This window comes from Oncorhynchus mykiss, chromosome 28 (assembly GCF_057628025.1).
Source record: "Oncorhynchus mykiss isolate SJ-2025 chromosome 28, ASM5762802v1, whole genome shotgun sequence".
NCBI classification, from domain to species: Eukaryota; Metazoa; Chordata; class Actinopteri; order Salmoniformes; family Salmonidae; genus Oncorhynchus; species Oncorhynchus mykiss.
In genome coordinates, this window is record NC_143049.1 from 42,576,270 (window position 1) to 42,587,092 (window position 10,823).

Here is a 10,823-nt window from a genome sequence, read left to right on the forward strand (position 1 = left end):
ATTCGTCGCCAGACCCACTGGCTCCAGGTCATCTACAAGTCCATGCTAGGTAAAGCTCCGCCTTATCTCAGTTCACTGGTTACGATGGCAACACCCATCCGTAGCACGCGCTCCAGCAGGTGTATCTCACTGATCATCCCTAAAGCCAACACCTCATTTGGCCGCCTTTCGTTCCAGTTCTCTGCTGCCTGTGACTGGAACGAATTGCAAAAATCGCTGAAGTTGGAGACTTTTATCTCCCTCACCAACTTCAAACATCTGCTATCTGAGCAGCTAACCGATCGCTGCAGCTGTACATAGTCTATTGGTAAATAGCCCACCCATTTTCACCTACCTCATCCCCATACTGTTTTTATTTATTTATTTTTATTTTTCTGCTCTTTTGCACACCAATATCTCTACCTGTACATAACCATCTGATCATTTATCACTCCAGTGTTAATCTGCATAATTGTAATTATTTGCCTACCTCATGCCTTTTGCACACAATGTATATATAGACTCCCCTTTTTTTCTACTGTGTTATTGACTTGTTAATTGTTTACTCCATGTGTAACTCTGTGTTGTCTGTTCACACTGCTATGCCTTATCTTGGCCAGGTCGCAGTTGCAAATGAGAACTTGTTCTCAACTAGCCTACCTGGTTAAATAAAGGTGAAATAAAAAAAAATAAAAAAATAAAAAAAAAATTTAGGGAATAGGGTGCACTATTTAGGGAATAGCGTGCACCATCTAGGGAATAGGGTGCACTATTTAGGGAATAGGGTGCACTATATATAGGGAATAGGGTGCCATTTGGGAAACTTCTCAGTCAAAAGCCCACATGGCTCAGCTCCTATAGATACCGATGTTGTGGCGCCCCCTGGTGGAACAGTCGAAGGTCATCTGTGTTTTAGTTACACTGTTATGTGTTAGTAACAGACAGTAGTAGTTGGTTACAGCAGTTGTAGACACACACACACACACACACACACACACAGTGGGGTAAAGTAACCAAGTACTTTTAAGTATTTTTTGGGGGGTATCTGTACTTTACATTATTATTTATGTTTACTCCGCTACATTCCTAAAGAAAATATGTGCGTTTTATTCCTTACATTTTCACTGACACCCAAAAGTACCTGTTACATTTCGAAAGCCTAGCAGGAAAATGGTCTAATTCATGCACCACTTATCAAGAGAACACGTAGTCATACCTACTGCCTCTAATCTGGAGGAATCACTAAACACAAATGCTTAGTTTGTGAATGAGGTCTGAGTGTCGGAGCGTGCCCCTAGCCAGGGCCGTAACCAGGGAGTTTTAGGTCAGGGAGGACAGTTTGTGAATGATGTCTGAGTGTCGGAGCGTGCCCCTAGCCAGGGCCGTAACCAGGGAGTTTTAGGTCAGGGAGGACAGTTTGTGAATGATGTCTGAGTGTCGGAGCGTGGCCCTAGCCAGGGCCGTAACCAGGGAGTTTTAGGTCAGGGAGGACAGTTTGTGAATGATGTCTGAGTGTCGGAGCGTGGCCCTAGCCAGGGCCGTAACCAGGGAGATTTAGGTCAGGGAGGACAGTTTGTGAATGATGTCTGAGTGTCGGAGCGTGGCCCTAGCCAGGGCCGTAACCAGGGAGATTTAGGTCAGGGAGGACATTTTTTGAAAGTGGAACTCATTTACTGCATTTATATACAATTAACAAATGTTAAAACACTGTTTGGAGAACAGCTACAACAAGTGAAAATGCCCCCAGCCATTATCACCTCGGCTGCTGTAGATTAATTCACCTCAGGAGATCTACAAACACGTTTGTATTTCATTTTTAGAACTGTATTGTTTGCTTTCTGATTATATTTTAATAGGATCTGTGGAGGTGTTCATATTGAAACATACAGTGGTTGTATTTTAATGTCGGCCTGTGGGGAAGATAGGTCCTGTGGAGATGGCCACATTGAAACATACAGTGGTTGTATTTTAATGTCGGCCTGTGGGGAAGATAGGTCCTGTGGAGATGGCCACATTGAAACATACAGTGGTTGTATTTTAATGTCGGCCTGTGGGGAAGATAGGTCCTGTGGAGATGGCCACATTGAAACATACAGTGGTTGTATTTTAATGTCGGCCTGTGGGGAAGATAGGTCCTGTGGAGATGACCACATTGAAACATACAGTGGTTCTATTTTAATGTCGGCCTGTGGGGAAGATAGGTCCTGTGGAGATGGCCACATTGAAACATACAGTGGTTGTATTTTAATGTCGGCCTGTGGGGAAGATAGGTCCTGTGGAGATGACCACATTGAAACATACAGTGGTTGTATTTTAATGTCGGCCTGTGGGGAAGATAGGTCCTGTGGAGATGTTCATATTGAAAGTGGTTGTATTTTAATGTCGGCCTATAGGGAAGATACAGTATATCACAAAAGTGAGTACACCCCTCACATTTTTGTAAATATTTGAGTATATCTTTTCATGTGACAACACTGAAGAAATGACACTTTGCTACAATGTAAAGTAGTGAGTGTTCAGCTTGTATAACAGTGTAAATTTGCTGTCCCCTTAAAATAACTCAACACACAGCCATTAATGTCTAAACCGCTGGCAACAACAGTGAGTACACCGCTAAGTGAAAGTGTCCAAATTGGGCCCTAAGTGTCAATATTTTGTGGCCACCATCATTTTCCAGCACTGCCTTAACCCTCTTGGGCATGGAGTTCACCAGAGCTTCACAGGTTGACCCCTGGAGTCCTCCTCCATGACGACATCACGGAGCTGGTGGATGTCAGAGACCTTGCACTCCTCCACCTTCCGTTTGAGGATGCCCCACAGATGCTCAATAGGGTTTAGGTCTGGAGACATGCTTGGCCAGTCCATCACCTTTACCCTCAGCTTCTTTAGCAAGGCAGTGGTCGTCTTGGAGGTGTGTTTGTGGTATTATCATGTTGAAATACTGCCCTGTGGCCCAGTCTCCGAAGGGAGGGGATCATGCTCTGCTTCAGTATGTCATTTTCTATTAAGGTATCTTTACTTTTTTTTTAAAACAATTGGGTACTTTTTCCACCACTCTGCACACACACACACACTCATCACCCCTCTACACTGGGCCATTTTGTGCTGAAACTGTTGGGCCTTTTTCCATGGCGTAAACAACATATCCAACTCGTTTTCCCCCCGTTGTCTAGTACGTCGGGTCACAAACATTTATTATGAAAATATGTACAGTACTTTGTTTCCACGATGTAGCTAGCTGATTTAATGGGTCAGGAAATGTAATGTGAATGTTACCCAGAACAATGAGGCCATTATAAATGATATACATTATATACATTATATACATTAAAAGGACAGAAATGTGCAGGTTTGAAAAGGGGCAAAACAAATCCCTCCACTCCCACATCTCCACATGTTGTGTTACATTATATAGTATAGAGGTCAACCTCTAATACACTATATAATGTGACTTTCCAAATGGCCCCCTATTCCGCCCTATAGGCCCTGGTCATAAGTAGCACACTTAGGGAATAGAGTGCTATTTGGGACTAAATAGGGAATAGGGTGCTATTTGGGACTAAATAGGGAATAGGGTGCTATTTGGGACTAAATAGGGAATAGGGTGCTATTTGGGACTAAATAGGGAATAGGGTGCTATTTGGGACAAAATAGGGAATAGGGTGGTATTTGAGACTAAATAGGGAATAGGGTGCTATTTGGGACTAAATAGGGAATAGGGTGCTATTTGGGACTATAGGTTTTCACCATATCATAGAAAACATAAGAGAGGTGAATGTGGAAAGGATCCACACAGTTAAGTCATGTTCAGATATCAACACACTCATTCGGACTGCATGCATGGCATATAGAAAAAAACATCAACATATATCAATTATATTAACATTAATTTAGAAAGGGGTTTCATCTGTGAACATTCATCATTGTCCTTATGTGTGAGGAGAGAGGAGGATGAGAGAGAGAGGAGGATGAGAGAGAGGAGAGAGGAGGATGAGAGAGAGAGAGAGGAGAGAGGAGGATGAGAGAGAGAGAGAGAGGAGAGAGAGAGAGAGAGAGAGAGGAGGATGAGAGAGAGGAGGATGAGAGAGAGAGAGAGGAAGATGAGAAAGAGAGAGAGGAAGATGAGAAAGAGAGAGGAGAGAGGAAGATGAGAAAGCGAGAGGAGAGAGGAAGATGAGAAAGCGAGAGGAGAGAGGAGAGGAGGATGAGAGAGAGAGAGAGGAGAGAGGAGGATGAAAGAGAGAGAGAGAGAGGAGAGAGGAGGATGAAAGAGAGAGAGAGAGAGGAGAGAGGAGGATGAAAGAGAGAGAGAGAGGGGAGAGAGGAGGATGAAAGAGAGAGAGAGAGAGGAGAGAGGAGGATGAAAGAGAGAGAGAGGAGAGAGGAGGATGAGAGAGAGAGAGAGAGGAGAGAGGAGGATGAGAGAGAGAGAGAGAGAGGAGAGAGGAGGATGAGAGAGAGAGAGAGGAGAGAGGAGGATGAGAGAGAGAGAGAGAGGAGGATGAGAGAGAGAGAGAGGAGGATGAGAGAGAGAGAGGAGGATGAGAGAGAGAGAGAGGAGGATGAGAGAGAGAGAGAGGAGGATGAGAGAGAGAGAGAGGAGGATGAGAGAGAGAGAGGGGAAGATGAGAGAGAGAGAGAGAGGAAGATGAGAGAGAGACAGGAAGATGAGAGAGAGAGAGAGAGAGGAAGATGAGAAAGAGAGAGGAGAGAGGAGAGGAGGATGAGAGAGGGAGAGAGAGAGAGAGGAGGATGAAAGAGAGAGAGAGAGGAGAGAGGAGGATGAAAGAGAGAGAGAGGAGAGAGGAGGATGAAAGAGAGAGAGAGGAGAGAGGAGGATGAAAGAGAGAGAGAGGAGAGAGGAGGATGAGAGAGAGAGAGAGGAAGATGAGAAAGAGAGAGAGGAAGATGAGAAAGAGAGGAGAGGAGGATGAGAGAGAGGGAGAGAGAGGAGAGAGGAGGATGAGAGAGAGAGAGGAGGATGAGAGAGAGAGAGAGGAAGATGAGAGAGAGAGAGAGGAAGATGAGAAAGAGAGAGAGGAAGATGAGAAAGAGAGAGGAGAGAGGAAGATGAGAAAGAGAGAGGGAGAGGAGAGAGGAGGATGAGAGAGAGAGAGAGGAGAGAGGAGGATGAGAGAGAGGAGAGAGGAGGATGAGAGAGAGAGAGGAGAGAGGAGGATGAAAGAGAGAGAGAGAGCAGAGAGGAGGATGAAAGAGAGAGAGAGAGGAGAGAGGAGGATGAAAGAGAGAGAGAGAGGAGAGAGGAGGATGAGAGAGAGAGAGGGGAGGATGAGAGAGAGAGAGAGGAAGATGAGAAAGAGAGAGAGGAAGATGAGAAAGAGAGGAGAGGAGGATGAGAGAGGGAGAGAGGAGAGAGGAGAGAGGAGGATGAGAGAGAGAGGAGGATGAGAGAGAGAGAGAGGAGAGAGGAGGATGAGAGAGAGAGGAGAGAGGAAGATGAGAAAGAGAGAGGAGAGAGGAAGATGAGAAAGAGAGGGAGAGAGAGGAGAGAGAGAGAGGAGGATGAGAGAGAGAGAGAGAGAGAAGGATGAGAGAGAGAGAGAGAGAAGGATGAGAGAGAGAGAGAGAAGGATGAGAGAGAGAGAGAGAGAGAGAGAGAGAAGGATGAGAGAGAGAGAGAGAGAGAGAGAGAGAGAGAGAGAGAGAGAGAGAGAGAGAGAGAGAGAGAGAGAGAGAAGAGGAGGAGGAGAGTGTGAGAGCTGGCATGCTGATGTCACCCCTTTCTTTCTGTTGTCCAGGTGTGTCCGTGTGTCTGTGTCTGTATCCATGTCTGTTCTTCTAGGATACAGGTAAATGCCTCTTCAGGACATCCTTGGCGTTGCTGGGGAGGTTCTCTGGAAAGTTGACGTCAAACTCCACCACCAGGTCACCTCTCTGCTCGGGGTTCTTGGGTAAGGGGAGGCCCTGTCCTGCTACAGTCTGTTTCATGCCTGGCTTTATCACATCCGTGATCTTCATGTTACACGTCTTCCCGTCTATCGTAGACACCGTCACAGAGCAACCGCACAACGACTGGAAGAGGAGAGAGGAGAGTAGAAAGAAGAGAGAGAAGAGAGAGAGAGGAGAGTAGAGAGATGAGAGAGTAGAGAGAGAGGAGAGATAGGATAGAGAGGAGAGAGAGGGAGAGAGTAGAGAGAGAGGAGAGATAGGATAGAGTAGAGAGAGAAGAGAGTAGAGAGAGAGGGAGGAGAGAGAGGGAGGAGAGAGTCACACAGAGTGTAAAACACAGGGCACACATCCATCACACAGTAACCTGCTAGTCATTAACAGAATGGGCATTAGGTTTGTGGTTAGGTTTCTTTAACAGATGGAACTTGTGTTCTTCTGGTTTGGTGGTTTGCTAAAACAGGACGTTGCTTCTAAGCAGAAAATATGCTTCACTACTGATAAGCAAGGCTCAGGCAGTGATTTAAAGTAAAGCTGTTTTCATTGTATGAATTCCGACAACATTTCCAGAACATTCACACGAGGGCGTCCCAAATGGCACCCTACTCCGTATTGGGCCCTGGTCAAAAGTAGTGCACCAAATAGGGAATAGGGTGTACTTTGGGATGCAAACACCATGACATTATACAGCATTACAGGCACTTTGTTGTTTTAATTAAAACACGACTGAGTTCAAGTCACGATACGAGAGAAGAGGAGGAGAGGGCAAGAGGAGAGAGAGAGAGGAGAGAGAGGGCAAGAGGAGAAAGAGAGAAGAAGAAGAAGAGGAGAGAGAGAGAGAGAGAGAGAGACGAGAGAGACAGAGACAGAGACAGAGACAGAGACAGAGAGAGAGAGAGAGAGAGAGAGAGAGAGAGAGAGAGAGAGAGAGACCATATTAGTAGTCCTAACTCAGTCAGTATGCGTGGGCTACCAGCCTGCTGTCTCTTCACACTCCTGAAGTGTTACTGCCTCCTCTCCTGTTTCTCTCCTTTACAGTGGGAATTACATAACATACTCCTTATATCATAATGTTCTCTATCTGCACTGGTCTAAACCTTGTTCTCCCTCCAGTCTGCTGAACAATGACCAGGCTTGTGTTCAGTAGACCCGAAACAGGAGATTGTGAAATAAAGTGAAACAGGGAGGTATCACTTGAACTTGACCAACAAGATCACAGATTTACATTTTCTGTTGCAAAATGTTTTGCTACGATGTGCCAACTGAACACGATCCATTCTGAATGCCTATTGCTGTTGCATCTTCACTAGCCAGACCAAGCTAGATTATTCCACACTGAACCACCTTCTACGGGAAGTGTTTCCCCTTACTCTCACTTTGAGGCGGGCCACCAAGACCCGCACCAAGCAAAACACATCTCACCTGTCGTAGACTAACTTTCACCGGGTACACGATGTCCGACCCCTCCCTTCTAAAGTGCATGTGGGGCTTGTCCTTGATGACGAACACAATATCAGCAGGGATGGTATTGGGCGACTCGTCTCCTTCTCTGGGGAACGTGATCTTGGTCCCCTCCTTCCACCCTCTCTTAATCTCTATGGTGAGAATCTTATCCTCCGTCCTCATGGTCCGTCCGTCAGGGTTCATCCTCTTCCTGCTGATCTTCATCCTCTTGGTGCAACCATGAAACACTTCCTCCAGCGATACCCGCAGCTCGTGATGGACGGCCGGGTCCTGCTTCCTCCTCTGCTGCCCGCCCAGCCCCACGTGGCGGTCCCGAGGGAACCCGTTGAGGTTAAACGAGGTGAACGAGCCGAACGGGTCGTTGCCGTCCACCTCCATGTCCTCGTCGTCCCCGCCGCCTGGACCGCGTCCGTTGGCCTTACGGCCGAAGAACATCTCGAACGGGTTGGCGCCGCCGAAGAAGGTGGCGAAGGTAGCATGGGGGTCGCCGTGGAACGTGTAAGAGGTGAAGTTGCTGCCCTGTCCGTCTGGACCGTTGCCGGGGCCGCCACCTCCTTTGAGACCTGAGGGACAAAAGGGGGAACAAGGACACTGACATCATCAACAGTTCAGATAATGATAATAACCTTTGTTTTGATAAAAAGGGGAAGTTCACTGAAGTCATCAACAGTTCAGGTAATATAGATGACAACCTACTATATACTGCACCAGACATGGGTCAAATATCCTTGAAATCCTTAAGCTGTACTTGAGTCTGCCCGGTATAATAAAATCAATTGAATACTCCCAAAAGCACAACCTCCTAAATCAAGTGCTCTGTACAGTCACAGAATAACCATGTAGACTCTGTACCATACAGGGAAAGGGTTGCTCACAGAATAACCATGTAGACTCTGTACCATACAGGGAAAGGGTTGTTCACAGAATAACCATGTAGACTCTGTACCATACAGGGAAAGGGTTGCTCACAGAATAACCATGTAGACTCTGTACCATACAGGGAAAGGGTTGTTCACAGAATAACCATGTAGACTCTGTACCATACAGGTAAAGGGTTGTTCACAGAATAACCATGTAGACTCTGTACCATACAGGGAAAGGGTTGTTCACAGAATAACCATGCAGACTCTGTACCATACAGGGAAAGGGTTGTTCACAGAATAACCATGTAGACTCTGTACCATACAGGGAAAGGGTTGTTCACAGAATAACCATGTAGACTCTGTACCATACAGGGAAAGGGTTGCTCACAGAATAACCATGTAGACTCTGTACCATACAGGGAAAGGGTTGCTCACAGAATAACCATGTAGACTCTGTCCCATACAGGGAAAGGGTTGTTCACAGAATAACCATGTAGACTCTGTACCATACAGGTAAAGGGTTGTTCACAGAATAACCATGTAGACTCTGTACCATACAGGGAAAGGGTTGCTCACAGAATAACCATGTAGACTCTGTACCATACAGGGAAAGGGTTGCTCACAGAATAACCATGTAGACTCTGTACCATACAGGGAAAGGGTTGCTCACAGAATAACCATGTAGACTCTGTACCATACAGGGAAAGGGTTGTTCACAGAATAACCATGTAGACTCTGTACCATACAGGGAAAGGGTTGCTCACAGAATAACCATGTAGACTCTGTACCATACAGGGAAAGGGTTGTTCACAGAATAACCATGCAGACTCTGTCCCATACAGGGAAAGGGTTGTTCACAGAATAACCATGTAGACTCTGTACCATACAGGGAAAGGGTTGTTCACAGAATAACCATGCAGACTCTGTACCATACAGGTAAAGGGTTGCTCACAGAATAACCATGCAGACTCTGTACCATACAGGTAAAGGGTTGCTCACAGAATAACCATGCAGACTCTGTCCCATACAGGGAAAGGGTTGTTCACAGAATGACCATGTAGACTCTGTCCCATACAGGGAAAGGGTTGTTCACAGAATGACCATGTAGACTCTGTCCCATACAGGGAAAGGGTTGTTCACAGAATGACCATGTAGACTCTGTACCATACAGGGAAAGGGTTGCACTCCTACATCGATGCTGCTCTAATATAAACAGTAAGTTCATGAGTCCAATAGCCCCCAATGTCAAGACATCTGTCATATGGGGCAGGTCAGTGGATTCCTCCCAACCATGGCACATCTGCTCTTTCCCCATCTGTTATTTGAGAGGGTTATGATGCCTTCAGCTAGTAACATTATCCATATTGACATGTTCAATATCAATTCATGTAATTGACAGTAGCCTAAACATAATACAATCTGATATGTCCTGTATTTCTGACCAATCAACAGCCATGTCTACATATTATGCGCAGACCGATATGCCACCCCGACCAAACAGGGACATGTCTGCTTATTGGCTTTCTTATTATCATAAATGGTATGAATAAATAATAAGGTCTCTTCTAACCAGTGTGGTTAAAATATCGGTCTGTTATGACTTGTATAATGGCCAATTCTATTACAACATGTTCTGTTGTTTACTAAATGATGGACTGGATGAAATGACAAGAAACCCAGGAATGAATAAACATCCGAATGTGTCCTATTTTCTTACCTTCTTCTCCGTACTGATCATAGATCTCCCTTTTCTTCGGATCACTGAGGACTTCATATGCCTCTGCGATCTCCTTAAATTTCTCCTCGGCGTTGGCCGCTTTGTTTTTGTCCGGGTGCCATTTCAGAGCCTGTTTTCTGTACGCCTTTTTAATGTCCTCGTCAGCCGCTCCTTTCACTATCCCCAGGATTTTATAATAGTCTTTCCCCATAGTTCCCCCGAAGCGGCCCCTCGCAGTAGTCAAAGAGAAGCTGCCGCTGTTCTACGGAAGCTGCCTGTTAGTTTGATGGGGAAATATATCCAGGAGAGGAGAGACAAGACAAACCCCTCTGAGGAAGTTGATACGGCGACAAGCGAAAGAAAACCCCTGAACCGCTTCTCTCTGCCTCTCTAAACAACAATAACTAGTAGATAGACACGGAGACAGAGGAGGTTGAATCGTGAGAAACTAGAGAACGGGATGTGATGTAGCGATGTTTAGAGTGGTTACTCAGCGCTGTGGATCCTGGGTTATTTATCCATCACCCTCCCCCGTTAGACTCCCTTTAAATAGCTGTGGCTCCCTCTCCTGCGTCCGACCCACCTGCGGCGTTGCTCGCTGTTATCCAGGGGCTCTTCACAGATGCTAAATGCTGCTGAAGCACGTCATTTCCCATATTCGGCAAAGATTCCGGTTTTTATTTTATTATTTCTGTTTAAACACCCATCCACATGGAATTGACATCTCAACTTCAGTGAAAAGAACACGGTAGCCTACATAAAACAATAATTACACTGTAACAGCCTTGACAGGTTAGTATAGGTCCTGTGATAAAGGGCTGTGGTTTGGTTAGAGGAGGACGATTTGAATTGAGAAATAGCCTACATTTGGTGCCTTCCTGTTCAAATGATCA

General features: G+C 45.8%; 1 protein-coding gene across 1 annotated transcript; it reads right to left on the reverse strand.

The window, feature by feature from the left end:
- Positions 1-3,147: 3,147 nt before the first annotated feature.
- On the reverse strand, positions 3,148-10,554 carry LOC110509157 (dnaJ homolog subfamily B member 4-like). Its single transcript, XM_021590126.3, has 3 exons — positions 9,931-10,554; positions 7,309-7,913; positions 3,148-6,012 (listed from the first exon to the last, which is right to left on the reverse strand). Exons 1-3 carry the CDS (start codon positions 10,139-10,141, stop codon positions 5,779-5,781), a joined length of 1,050 nt encoding a protein of 349 aa, XP_021445801.1. The 5' UTR covers positions 10,142-10,554; the 3' UTR covers positions 3,148-5,778.
- Positions 10,555-10,823: the final 269 nt, after the last annotated feature.